Raw genomic sequence first — 15,077 nt, 5'->3', positions numbered from 1 at the left:
CAATACTGGTAAATTGTTCATGTAATCCATATGAAACAGCTTCCAGATGAGATGAAATCAGATATCTAGGAAATATACTTTACTAGCCCAAAGTAAGAAGCTATTTATTTTAGATGAGCTTAAGGGAAGGTGTACTTGTCTGTACTCAGGTAGACAAAGGCTTTTTACTTAATTTCAGAACGTTATCAGTAAAATGAACATTTCTAAAAGCTCAGAGAAGAGCTTGATAAATACTGAAAAATATTTAATTCACTGTCTCTCCCAGATATACATTAGAGAGAGATTTGTGCTTACCCATCTTCTACTGTCAGTACCCGCTTCTACATGCTGCTGCTAGGTAGGCAAGTTACAATACTGTGCTAGGGATGGGTAGACGCGGGCTGTTCCTATTTTGTCCATATTTTGATAATATCTTTTGTACATTTGCTAGCAGACTATTGGGATATTTGATTTTAGACCAGCAAATGTTAATGAATAATTTCTCGATTAATGACCTCACTATCTTCAGAGGAGCTACTTAAATCATATGAAGTTAGATGCAGTGGACCTGAACAGCTTAGGTTCTATTACTAAGATTTTACCTCCTTTTCTACAACTTCAGGGAACCATAGGTTGATTGTTTTTTTTCAGAAAGATTGCTTAGGCTGAAAAGTCAAACTATTCATCTCGCTATGGACAATCTGCACCTTCTTTATGGGGAATATTGCCTGGTGATACTTAGGAGCTGGTGCTGCTGAACGTCATCTCTAGTATTCTGTAGTGTAGCTGCAGTGAGAGACACAGGACTTTTAGGTGGGCTGAGCTTCGAAATAAAGCATTCCAAAAATTCTAAAGTAATGTGAACATTCAAAACGTACAGTGGAAATACATTTCTGAGATATGTTTTGAGGCTTATATTATTCATGTAAGATTGGTTATAAAACATAAAGGAATACAAATGTGCTTTTATAGAATTTTTGAGACTTACTTAAAATAAGTCCAGTTGAGCATTCTATGGAGATTCATGCACATTTTGCATGAAAAACTGTAGATAAAACCACATGATTTGAATATTAGATACCTCATATTCATAGGACAAGACTTTTTAAAATATCTGTTCTATGAAACAGGCTACTGTTTAAAATTTGCAACTTCAGAGTATCATCCCTCTGTAAAACTTTGTAGAAAAGAATATTACAATAACTTCCTTGTGCTACTGCAATGACTAGAAGGACACATGACATTTACCCTCTTACCCATCTGCCACAACTCCAAGTACAGATCAGGGAAACCACATCAGATCTGTGGATATTTAGAAAAGGTTGGCAGAAATTTTTAACAATACTCCCTCCATTACATTTAGACGAGTCATTTGCTCCCTTCGAATTAACTTTCCTCGGGGCAGGCAAGTGCTTAAATATTTCTGGCACTGATGGAAATAATCCTCTGCAGCATCCCTTTTTACCTATAGGGAAAGTATATTTACTGCCTAACGGGGAACTGAAATAAGATTGTCATCATTCGGACTAATGGCAACGCAGAACAAACAGGAATCACTTCAAAGGAAACATTTACAGAAGTAGCATACACAGAAGACATGAGAAGCTTTCATATGATGACTGAACGCTTGAAAGTGAGAATATGAGCAGGAAGGCAGTAAAAAATCAGTTGGATTAGGAAACTGGTTAAGAAGTTTTCATTAAGCTGCACTTAACGCACGTAATTGTGTATGGCAACTATAATTAAGCACTGGGTATGTATTTTATATGCAGAACCCACATCTGGCAACATAAGTAACGATAACTATCAGTGCAGATTTTCCACAGGAATTAATGGTTGAAACAACATCAACTCACACTGGGAAGTCTAAAATACACAATTCCTTCTGCATCCACTGGTTATTTCAGTATACTATCCCACTCACCTACTGTACAGCAATGCTGTTGCAGGGGCTTTTCAGTTAGAAACTGGGCACTTCATGTCTCCCAGTTGAATGCTGCTGCTGAAGATAGCTGATAAAAAGACATTCATAATTTAAGAGAGAATAAAAAAAAAGAATAACCTCAATGCCTTCATTGCTCCCGGCAAATAAAGAATTCCCTTTCACAGACATAAAATATAGGAAAAGGACTGGATAAAGCAAAAAGGTACCAATTTCCAATTTTTTCTCCTTTTTTCAGAGATCTCTCAATAGAAAAAAAAAAAGCCCATATAATGGGCTTCATTTTCAGTGCCGTTTATTTTAAAAGTATGCATTCTGATAGTTGTTTCGTGCCAGTGAAGATCACCATTATATCACAACTAAACCTCTTCTGTATACGCAGCTCTATCTGTTTACTGTACATAAACATCACACAACATGGCAAAGGTTTGTACAAAGAAAAAGTTACTCTGCTTAGTGGTTGTCCAAAGCCAGGACAGGATCAAATATGATACCTAACAGTGAAGGTGTTTAAATTCCAACATAGTACTTGATATCCCACTTTTCGTGAAATGAAAATCTGTGCTCGGGTTTTGGCACTCTGACTCACTTGTTTCTGAAATCACAGACTTTAATGGAAACAGAAAGTTGATACACAAAACAACATCTGAAAACAGCTAAATTGGATTGTAAGTGACAGGAGCAAAGCTTTGGTAGAACTGGATTATTTAGAATAACCACCACAACGCTAACAACAAGTCACTTGGGATTTACGTCCCAACTTTTGCAGCAAAAAAAGTTATCTTTAACCATATTAGATTACAAATAAAGACAGTAGTGCTGATCATTTACTCTTCCATATAGAACATGACCCACAGTCTAATCGTTCTTTCAAATATCAAGTCAGTGTTTTAGGCACAACATCTTTATATTTCACCTTCACAAGTTCTGATGACATTTTCCTTGCTTAGTTTCATTAACAGCAGAGTTTTAGACCAATTTTGCTGAGCAAGTGTTGTTTACTCATGACTTTCAAAGTAGTAGGTTTATTTGGAGTTATGTCACAGCAGTGTCCTGTACATGGCAGTGTATCCAATTTGGAGCTGAGAGGAGGACTCCAACCCACTGAGTATGACTGCAAACAAAATCTCTTTACTTGAATACAATCTAAAAATCTTGTACAGTCTATTTTTAACTCAAAAGAATAATTATGATTGTACAAGATTGTATGTTTTAACATTGGTAAGATGTAGGTGATGGAAAGTAAATAGTGTCAGATGAACACTCTTGATTGCCATCAGTCTATACAGCTTATTTTGTATCAAATTTATGTCCATTGTGCTAAAGGTAAGAGAAGTTAAAACTAATAAAACAAACTCTCTTCTCATTAAGACAAGACAAAACATTTTACAAGATTTCAAATGTTGAATCTCAAGTCCTTATTGACTTACTTAATGTTTGCTTCCAAACCAAGATAGTGCCAACATCATCGTAACACTTCTCATTTGACAGCAAGCTCAGTAATTTGGGAGCCTATTTCCCCCCTCCCTTCCATATATTGTTTGTGCTTCCTGCTTAGATCAAGTGGTCATAGGCTAACAGCGACTATAAAAGTAGCAGTTCAAGTACATTCTCCCATCCAAGAAAGCTGTAACACAGAACAGTTAGGCTAAAAACCAGCAAGAATGAGTGCGGGGCCATTTGCATTAAGAAGTTGCCAAATGGAACCATATGCAAAATGGCAACCTAGAAAGAAGTACTGGAACTACAACTCTTATCCAGCTTGATATGTTTGCTGCAAGGGGAGTTCACCAATTATAGTCTTCAGCATGAATAACACACTTTAGAAACTACCAATAAAAAAGTTTGCCAATTTAAAAGTTAGTGTTGATTGCACAAAGAACGAGCCAACGGCCTTTCAATTCTTTGCATCTTTGTTCCTCTCAGGAGTCCGTTACCTTTCACAAAGAAAATTTTAGCTATCAAACTTGTCCATAAATTTTGCCGCTGAGTGTGAAACCATCCAGTTAGCATATACACTATCATTTGCATATCTTGAAAACACAGAGTTAGTGCCATCGAATCTTGTGAGTGGAACGGGGCTCTCCTCAGGCCAGTTCGGGTATGACATGCCTAAAAATGAAAACAGATAATTTTTTCTGCACTGAAGAACCATAACTTCACGTGCAGACAGTAAGGCCCTTGGCAAAACTCCCTTCAATATTTTAAGCCAGTCCACTGGATTTTGTCCCAAATCATTCCTTATAAATGATGTTTTGAAAGCCCTGAAGCATAAATTCAGATGTAAGCAAAAACCCTGAAAAAATAAAGTGCTTGCTTGATAAAAAATTGTGTGCTCACAGGCACATGTGCATAATAAAAAGCTAATAATTCTACTGATGCACCTCCAACTTTGCATAATTTTCTTTTTAAACAATCATGTAGCAATATATTGCTTTGCAAGAGGAAGTTCTTGCTATACAGGAAGTGCTCCAAGAATTAATAACCCTATTTGGGACAGGATCCAAAGTCCGTTGCAATGACTGAGAGTATTTCCATTTAATTAAATGAACATCTTTCCTTTGGCTTCAGTGAGGCTTCGGGGACACTGATACCCTCACCAGGGATCCCCTGCTTAATTTTAGGAAATCCCAGGAGCACAACTGAGTAAAGTCCAACAAAGTCCTGAGCACTCATCTTGAATCGATTTTAGGCATGTAATTATTCACATCGAGTCCAGTAACTGCTCCTAGGTTTAGGCAGAAGTGATCACCAAAATGGAAGCAGAGTGCTTAGCACCATGTTGATCCAGCTGTACGAGCAGAGAACCACATCGGGGTCAAGATCTTCAAAAAGAGAAATCTGATATTGTTTCTTATTAAGCATTCAGCATCTGCCACCAGCCTCTGTGGCAACTTTGTCTGTTACTGTATTCTTTTAACAATCTGGCCACTAAGCGCCCCAAAGTGAGCGTGAGTTGGGGGAACCTATTAAAGAAAATTATAAACTAGGTACAGATCAAAATAGACCCAAAGCCATGTATTAATGGCAACTATTAAGCTAAAAGATCCAACTTTTCAAAAGTTATACTGCTTGAAGAATTAAAAAAAAATATATCTGTGATGTTAGTAAATATCTAAAAACATGGAGAATATTTAATCAGGAGACAAAATGTAGGAGTTTTGGCAAGAACCATTTTTACTGTCCATCTCACCATCACAATATGAAAGCATATGTTCTTTTTAAAAACACTTGCTACATCATTCAATCAAGATTTAATACTGACATTTTCATAATAAATCAAAGGACGTGAAAACAGCTGAGTGTATTTTCAAAATGCCCATTGTTAATTCAGTTTTCAAAGAACTCTACATGTCGACTTAGTCTGTATATAATACTTACATACAGTTTTTTGAACCTCTGTATATAATACTCTGGTTTCGTTCTATGATACATTAAATAGACATTTCAGCTTATGGATCCAGAATGCATTAACAGCAGCTGAAATGTAGAAATCCATCTTGATAAACAAAAAAATGTTGCAGATGGGTCCTATCATTAAGCTATGGCAAAAAACAGTATTAAAAAAAAAGTCTATTGCTTAAATTAGAGATATCAGAGATACTTCAAATGTTCCCCCCAACAGGATAGATACTCATTAGCATTTTATATTTCCCCTGAGAATATTTCCCTGATCTTTTTTTTTTCTTTTTTTGGTATAATATCTAGTCATTTTACTTATTTTCACATCCTTTTAAAAACATTCATTTTAAACACAGCTTCAAAATGACTAAAGGATGATCCGGATGCAAACTCTGACATTTACCAAAAGAAAAAAACAAACAAACAAAAAACCCCAAAAGAAGCTTCCAAGCAAATTTTGATTGGCTTCATTCGGACAAGAAACACTGTAATGGGGTTACAGAGTCTGAGAACAGTGCAGAAGAAAAATCTTTTTTTTTTTTTTTTGTGTAGCTAGAATCTAGTAAATGCATGTGAAATTCTACCATAGAGTTTGTTTTCAATCCATGTGGAAGGGAGGGTTCGAGGGAGGGGAGCATTATTACAGTCCACGAGTGGTGTTTCCTCTTCTGAGAGCCCATCATCATAAAGTAAGGAATCAGAAGGTGTGGAAGCTGCAAGATCTAGGTAGTCCTAAGAATTGAACACAGAAAAAAAGGGGGTTAATGTACGTGGCAGTATTGCTGGCTGGGTATATAAAGGCTAAATCATAGAATTATAGATTGCTTTGGGTCAGAAGCCCATCCAGTTCTAACCCCCTGCCATGGGCAGGGACACCTCCCACTGGATCAGGTTGCTCAGAGTCCCATCCAGCCTGGCCTTGAACACCTCCAGGGATGGGGCAGCCATGATTTCTCTAGGCAACCTGGGCCAGTGCCTCACCACCCTAAAAGGAAAATGAATTCTTCTTAATATCTAATCTATATCTCCCCTTTTTAAACTTAAACCTGCATCTGGTTTCTTTAAAACAAGTTACTACAGACACCCCTGCATTTATCTTGTGATACCATTTCTGGCTTCTGAGTAGGCTCTCCCTTTCTGCCCCCATAGCAACTTTGAAAGGATCTGATTTGCTGGAACAGTAGACACACTAGAGAGATATTACTACCTCCCTTACTTAATTCTGGACATCAGTAAAATATCCAAGAAGTTAAAGGGCAACACTAATCGATTTCTTTGACCTTCACTTTCTGTTATGCCTGATATATGTACGCCTGAAATACATATATACATAGATACCTATGCACACTGAAAGGAGAAGGTACTCTGATCTCATCATCATTGTGCAAAAGCTTTTACATCAACATGCATAAAATTAGCCATGTAAATAATGCCAACTAAAGTTTGTGCTGCTGTTGTTTTAAAACTAAATATTTAGGTCACCCTTAAGAATTCATAAGTTTTCACCTAAGCTGCTGAATTGCTTTGATGAAAAAAACCTGAAATATTGAGCATTTTCAACTAATCTAAAACCTACTTTTTAGTTTCAAAATGGCTTTTCCCTTGGAAATTTACTGAAATTAAAGTCACTCAATTTAAAATCTTCAAAATGTTTCACTCAGAAAAGCAAGGGGAATGACTGATTCACCAAGCTCTATAGCATTATTCCGGATTGGCTTTGTTTTTAATTATGATGAAAATTTCAGGAAACTGGCCAGCTGCGGTATTACAGGCATGTCACTAGGCATGCAGATTGTTTGCAGGCTGATTCACAGCAGCTAAAAGTTAGTGGTTGAAAAGTCAGAGGGATTTAATATACAATCTAGACATTTCATTTTGCCATTTTTAATTTAGAACATTCACATTCTGAACAAAGCATTTGTTTATTAAACCTTTTTGCACCCAATGTAAATGCAATCACATTATCAAATCTGATAATGGTTGCTGTATTTCCCTTGGTTTTCATTTATAATTGCCCTTCTTCCCATAACTAGCACATTTTTTTTAAAAAAATCATAGAATCATTGAATGTTTTGGATTAGAAGGGACCTTACAGATCAACTTCTCACAGTAATTTTTTAACACTGATTAAGGACAACTCGTGGTCACAAAAGCTTTCAAAAACTCATGCTTTCCCACACTTACCCTACTCTTCACCATCATCTTCTCTAGTTCCTTGCTGATCTCAGCAAAAGTTGGTCTTTTATCTGGTTCTTGCTTCCAACAGCGCAACATCAAGTTGTACCTGTGACCCGCCACAAAGGGGAAAAACCCCAAAATTGTTAAAAGTTGTTCATGCATCTGCTCAAATAATTTACAGCACTGAATCACAGAATCATAGACTGGTTTGGGTTGGAAGGGACCTTAAAGCTCATCTAGTCCCAGTCGCCCTGCCATGAGCAGGGACACCTCCCACTGGATCAGGGTGCTCATAAAGTCCATCCACAAGCACATCAATCTTTGTTGTGTGTTCTGGTAAACATTCCCTTGATTTAACAACTGGTGTTCACAAGAATGGGCTTTTATTTTCATGAGTCTTTATGAGTTTAAATCTTGATGCACTTGGCTGTCCTTGAATGACTATTGTCTTAGGTCTCTTTCATTATTTTCATTCTCTCAAAGGACCACCTCGTGTGTAGGCAGCATGCCAGATTTCTAATTGATACCATTTGCATATGACTTTGAAGAAATTTCTGTATCATTATGGATGTGCGTCTCTCAACCTGGACAACTGCTGTCTTATCAGAAAGTAGAATTTTGTTCCTTGTTTGTTTAAATCCTAAAAAAGTTTCTGTAAAATTCTCTTCAAAGCAAACAAACTGATGTTCTTTAGATTACTTCCGCTATTGTTATTTTGATTATTTATTCTGTCTTTAAGTGCCTTCTATAGCATACAGCATGGAAAAAAGAAGGAAATTAAAGTTTTATAGTTGACTATCAAACAGACATTGGCCAAGTTCTGTATGTGTAACACTCCAACACGAATGTGCCATTCGTGTTATTTTTCTAGCTCAAGTGTTTTCAGGACTAAGTGATTTAGTCTCAACAATACCCTAATTTTGGAAATAGTTGGCTACAAGAACTACAGCAAGCTATTGGAAAGCATTGGAATTTTTCTGCCCTTGTCTATGACCTCTCTCTTACTCCCTTGAATAAAGTGGAGAATGCAATTTAAGAAAAGCCTTAAAACAGGCTCTCAAAGGCTGACAGAAAAATTTCTGAGTGAAACAAAAAAAAATTTAATCCAGTCAGAAAATCGTGGTGTGGCTAGAATAAAAAAAAAAAAAAGAAACTTGGACATGGTCAGCTTGCCTAACCTAATAATTATCAATGACACAACATATGTTTGAGGAGTGAAGTGTTATTCCCTGCTGAGAAGAAACAAGCAGAAAAAATGAAATATGTACTATTTGCTAGCAGATATTTGCCAGTGACACTTCTAAATGCCTACCCTGCCCTAAATTCAGAAACTCTTAATGTTTTTTCTATATATATAGTATTAAGAAAAATAAAATTATATTATTAATCCTGTATTTTCTCAGCCTGGGTGTCACCAAAGCATCCTTCATGTTGAAAAATAGTCAAAAGTGATGTCATAATGATTATAGCTTGGTAACTTTCTAAAAAATCCTGACCATGACCAGATTTGCAGGCTGAAGTAAAATCATGCCTCTTCTACAAATGCCATGGAAGAACCACAGAGAGAAGATATTTCACCTTGAGAGTGTTTTAATAGATCAGCCAATAAAATATGAGGTGTCTCCAAATATAAAAGAAATTGCTATAGCCTTATCAAGTCACACAAAATTTGCATCTTCCAAGGTATGGATTTCTGGGTCAAGGTATCATTTCTCCTCTGCAATGCCCGGACAACTAATAGTGAATGACTGTTGAGAGAACATCTACCTCTTTTGCAGAAAAGCACTGAAAGATTTTCTTGAATATTTCAGCTACCGCTGTGTTTTGTTAAAATTCTCCCCCTCTCCCTACCCTCAAAACATCTGAATATTCAAACTATTTTAATTGTTCAGCAAGTGTGTTATTCGATATCCTATGAATATTCTGGATGCAGCTGCAAGCTTTCTGTAGGTAATTCTTTCTCTGCACTTTACTGTTCACTAATTTCATTACATTCTTTTGAGCACTACATATCTGGATTATACATCTAAGATATACAGTATAGTATTTATGTGCTATTTATTTAAACCTTTTATTTTTAATGTATTCAGTCAAGAGATGTTTTATGAATCTAATCAGATCAAGAGCTACTTACATTTCTTCACTACAGTTTTCTGGTCTCTCCATTCTATAGCCTGTTTTTAGGAGGTTGAAGAGTCTTTCTGGAGCAATACCTGGGTAGGGATTGCCTCCCAAAGTTACAATCTCCCATAGCAGAACTCCAAATGACCACCTGAAAAAGAGAAAATGAGATTTTGTTTAGAGTGGTGGGTTTCAAGAGCTTAGTGTGGCTTTCACCCAACAACACTCTTCCTAGTGTTTTGAAAGCCCAACCAAATTTAAGACACTGCTGAGCCAGAGGGGCATCCTTGTTCCCAAATACTATTCGCCAAAAAGACTAGTAACCAAAACAGTAAAGATAAAGGATAGTCCTCTTTTATCCATTGCCAAATGCTAACTGTATCCTGGTAAGGCCCGTCTTCTCTAAACAGCAGACTCCTTCCTATGGTGGCCCAGCCCAAAGCCTTGTTCCTCTTCTGTCCGGTGCACTTGGAGGTGCCTCTCTTTTCCTTTGCCTAGAGAGGAAGTCTAACATTCCTAATTAGCCCTAAATTAGGACTAATTCCTGGTAAGTCCTAATCAAACATAACTGTCCCAGTTACCAAGGAATCAATTTGCTGTTTTGACTCTGAGATTGTGTTTCTTTACACGTTTATTTCAACCATAAGCAACACCTTTGACTTCAGCTGGTCTGTTGGGCTGTTTCAGCGATTCAGGACTTATTTTGATAAGAAGTTGATAAGAGGACATCATTCATTCTGCAAATACCGAATGCCTAAAATAGAGCTTAACACAGAAGACAGAAAAAACTATGCTGAAATTCTGAAAGTCAGCATTTCTTCTTCTTTCACTTACTTTACTGATGGACTCAAACAAAGAGATCTTGCTCACTGGGTTGGCAATATTTAGAAGGATTAAATTAGTCCATTTTGGAAGGGTATGCAGGAGAAGACAGGCAAAAAATGTTTTTCTCTCCTTAGTGGAAAGCTTTTGAGACACAAAGAAGCTACAAATCAGTCTGAAGCTGCTCAGCTGGCAGAACTGCCGAAATTTGGGTGTTCAAAATAAATGAAATCAGCCAACACCTTTTTACTCAAAGGAGATACTCAATGGGAGGCGACTGGAACCATAATTACATACGATTTATAACAAATGTTAGCTTCTGTGCTCTCATCATTAGGTAATTTCGGTGAAAACCTCATTGTTAAGATGATTTCAGGAACTGTTACACACCTAATCACAAACCAAGCAGCAATGTCTTATTCCCTTTGAAAACCCCATCCCAAACTGTTAGGCATAAACCTCACCTCCTGTCTGACTACATTCCACCTGTGCTTCTCACATTTTAAAGAACCAAAAGCCCGAAAGTACAGCAATAACACTTCCAAAACAGGCAGAGAAGCCAAAGTGAATCTCATTCAGTCCTAAGTGCTGCCATTTTCCTCCCTAATGCCATTCATTGAATTAATTTTTAATCAGTCTGTACATTCGCAAAAGCTAATTAACATTTATAGCATTTTCATATACTTTATTAATATACCTCCTCACACCCTTTTTGAATCCAATTATGCTCTGCCATCGGGTTATAATTCTGTCTGTGACCAATTCAAATAAACCTTGTGGTATGGCAGGTTTTATTTTTAAAACCCACCTCTTCTGCTTAAGAGAAATTTTACAGAATACGGAGGGAGAGATCAGATGAATAAATACTTAAAGTTGTTTAGTAAGTGGTTATATTAGAGTAGAATGTTATAGAATGCTGCAATGCTTTCTAATAAAACTAAAAACTAAATGCTACGGGAGGAGAAATCCCTTGTGCTCTGTTTATTGCTGAATAAAAAGTGATCAGAAAAAGCCAGTAAAGAAGAATAAGTGAGAAGGAAGGCAGTAGGCTGGCTTTCCACTGATGTCATCAACCTCTGAAGCAGAAAGGGGATATTGTAATCGCTGGCAAGTGGTACTGCTATTAAGCTTGGCTAGCTACTGACTATATGGAAAGGCTTTGGAAGGAAGAAGCTGGAAAATAGACAGGCTATGAGAAAAAAAGAGCATATTGGAATGGTTGTTGGGTATATATATAAAAAAATATAAATATAAAAATTATAAAGATAACAAAATACAATTGCATGACCACAAACAACATGGAATATTCATAAAATCGTATTTTCAGCGATGGAATCATCTAAAATGATAATCAATGCTGCAGGACCACTTTATTTATCAGTTTGCTGCTGTTGGAATGGCATTCATGGAACCTAGCACTGCAGAGAATTTGCTTTGCAACTCTGTGTGTGTCTCAGCACTGTTCTGTAGGGACTTGGCTAAATTAGGAGCTGCTATGTTACACTCTTGGATTACTTCACATATAACGACATGAATAGTGAAGATGACCTCACCAGTGAGTCAAAGGTACCACCTAAGCGTGACAGAGACTGTTCATGCCACTGTATTGAAGTGGACCTACAAAGCACAATGCACTGCTCTGTTAGAAATAACTGATGCATCTCCAGGAAATCAGCGTGGCTTTACACGGAGATATTAATCCAGCTCTGGGAAGTGGTAAAGCTGCACAACAGCAGTGTGGTGCTCAGGGCTCTGAGCCGGCTTGTTTGACACCAGCTGGGCAGACTCTGTGTGTATCACATGTACAAGAGATGGGATCTTCAGCTTAATAGCAGCCCACCAGGGAAACAAACAGGGAGGAATGGCATTGAATCGAGAAGATCAATCGACAATCAAAGAAGAGGTAGTTACATGACAACACAAGCTGTTCTGGATTGAAACCATAGTGAGAAATCTCTTTTGCAGAAAATGAAGAAATTAAAAAGATGCTAAGAAATTTTTAAAAAAAAATCTGAATAATTCTTTGGGAAAAGTCATTGTAGAGAACCAGGTCAGCACAATGCATACTCTGAGGAGGGAAAAAAGAAACCCAGAAAAATCTGTAAACAGACCCAAGTGAAACACATTCTCCTGAGAATTACCCCCATGTTTTTTTTTCTTACTCCAAATGAATAAAAGTAAATGAAAATATTTTTTGGAATTCATTTTGTAAGGAATTTCAAGGCAAGCAAAATATTTTATATCACTAAAACTGTTCAGACCTACAGAGCAAAAAGTGGATGGAAATACTTTTAGAAGTCCAAATGAAATGGGTTTCTATTTACACATACTGCTGTTACCAAAGTGAAATGTCATTGAGATTGGCACATTTTAATCCATTTGAGTTTAATGAAAACATTTTTTTAGTCAGATCCTCTTTCAAGAGAAACTTGGATCGTATCAAAATGCTACAGAAAAAATCAGGAGTAAGAACTGGTGCTTTTGCAGTTCCTTAGAGGCTATTCTTGTAAATAAACAATACTCAGTTTTGCAGTGTCTACCTGGTGCCTAGTCACAAGCATCAGTTGTACCAGAGAGAAAGAAATGAAAGTATCTGTCCCCAATTTACATCTGTAAATATATACAAAAGCTCTTCTGCCTGGCTCCTGGCTTATCAGACGTGAAAACAGCTTAGCTGTGGTTGCTTTGCCACCTAATCATCCCAGGTGGAGATAGAAGCATATCCATCTTCAGGATCTCTGTTTCCTAATCATGCAAATGAACCTGAACGGAACCAGACTATTCGCCTCAGGTCTGAGCTCACTGTCATTAAAATTAATTGGAGTTTTGTCATTGATTTCAGTAGGAGTGAGGCCAGGCATTATATTCTTCTTCCTTTCTTCACACCCAATCCCTGCATCTGCCAGCAAGCGTTACACACAAGTGATGACCAGGAACTGGGAAGTTTGGTTATGACTAAAACAAATTAATCTTTAGCAAAGATTAATAATTTTTGTCTATATATTCAAAGGCAACCATATCACATGAACAGATCCAACCTTTGTTGATTGCAACAGGAATAATGTACCCAAATACCACTGATAATCTTTTCTTCAGATTTAATTCAACAGCAAAGATCTTGCACATCATTTGCAGCTGACAGTGTCATCCAGGCTGCATTCTTATTGTCTCATTGAAAGAGCTTTGGCTGCTATGTATCTTATTGTGCTTCCTTCCTCATGTCCTTAGAAAAGGACCATAAGGAATGCAAGAATTTATACTTACACATCACTTTGCGTTGTATAGATATGATCAAATAGGGACTCTATGGCCATCCATTTAACAGGTATCCGACCCTAGGAGGAAAAATAGCACCAATACAATTACTGTTCAGAAAATTAAGTTTCCAAGTGGAAAACCAAGGTATTTCTCTTCAAAACTGCAACAGAGCCTCTATCCATAGTCTAATATTTTCCAACAGACTGAATGTAAGAAAAACAATGAGAACAATTATAAGAGTTTTTAAAATCACACATGCATTTCATTCCACACGCTTCAGTAATTTAATTGTGTACAATAAGGTGTTATGTTTTTTTTCCAGATGGTCTGCTGTAAAGTCAGATAAATTCAACTCCCCTTTTAACAAAGAGCTTCATCCAATGAGTTATACTCTTCAAACATGGACGTCTGTCTTCCCACTGCTTTTAGGAACAGTGCCAATGCAAAAAATGATAGGGAATGATGATTAAAGAGGAAGAGTTATCTCATTGATATCAGGGATGATGCATAAATGGAAGCACCTAGACATTAAGATACCTTTGCTTTCAGAACCTTACCTGGACAGTCTTCTTTGGTTAGTGGTTACTAAATTGAATCTACAAGCCACTAGTTTCCACTGGCAGAAATTCACTGATCAAATCTGAGAGATCTGCCCCACATACTCATGAAAAAGTAGCTTTTCACAACTTCCAAGATGTTTCATAACCTTCACAGCATCACTAGCACTCATATGCCTTACTTCTTTTTCTCATCAAATTCATATATGTAACGGCTGTTTCAGTAGGATTTCAAACTTACCCCCTCCCTTCCTTCCTTTCATTTTTTAATTTCCCCATTTCCCTATGCAAGCAGACAGATGCTTATCAGGCTCTGAATAATGCTACGGTGATGAGTGTCTCAGAAGTAAAGAGAAAATACCCATTCAGTACATCAACACCCTGCCAAGTAAAACGAAGCTGCCTTTATAAAAATGCATCATTCTTAAAATACAGAACAACTGGTAGAGATCAATGTAAAACACATAGCTTGAAGGAGAGCTAAACGAACGTGGCAAAGCCCTTTTACATGTGAGCATGTCTTGCAAAAAGTTTTTCTTCTTTGCCACTTATTTTGACTTACAAAACGTATGCACAAACTGGCCTGAAAAAACAGGGAAAGCTAAATTGAAAATTCACAGTATTCACAGAAATCTTGTCATAAAATCCTAAAATTTTCACACACAAAAAAAGTCTGTTGGCAACTTTTTCATATTAAGTCATGAGGGAACTGAACCAACATTATTAATCCAAGAAAGAGTCAATAGAAAGTAAGGTTAGTGAACCTCACAAGCTGGACTGGGATTGACTTGCAGAAGTTCTGCTGATGCCAGTGACAG

The 15,077-nt window shown here is 37.0% G+C and overlaps 1 protein-coding gene across 2 annotated transcripts in view; it reads right to left on the bottom strand.

The window, feature by feature from the left end:
• Positions 1-837: 837 nt before the first annotated feature.
• RET (ret proto-oncogene) overlaps positions 838-15,077 on the bottom strand; it is an 85,433-nt gene continuing 71,193 nt past the window's right edge. Inside the window, exons 16-20 of one of the 2 annotated variants that reach the window (XM_069863310.1) lie at positions 13,709-13,779; positions 9,636-9,773; positions 7,508-7,607; positions 5,908-6,055; positions 838-4,033 (exon numbers count right to left, since the gene is read on the bottom strand). In XM_069863310.1, coding sequence (XP_069719411.1) covers positions 3,876-4,033; positions 5,908-6,055; positions 7,508-7,607; positions 9,636-9,773; positions 13,709-13,779 — 615 coding nt within the window. In that variant the 3' untranslated portion in view covers positions 838-3,875. Of the gene's footprint in view, positions 6,056-7,507; positions 7,608-9,635; positions 9,774-13,708; positions 13,780-15,077 lie in introns of both variants that reach the window. The other variant, XM_069863311.1, reaches the window with a different exon arrangement.

This window comes from Phaenicophaeus curvirostris, chromosome 9, assembly GCF_032191515.1.
Source record: "Phaenicophaeus curvirostris isolate KB17595 chromosome 9, BPBGC_Pcur_1.0, whole genome shotgun sequence".
Lineage (NCBI taxonomy): Eukaryota > Metazoa > Chordata > Aves > Cuculiformes > Cuculidae > Phaenicophaeus > Phaenicophaeus curvirostris.
The sequence above is the reverse complement of the archived record's forward strand: the minus strand, read 5'-3'. Positions and strand labels throughout refer to the sequence as shown.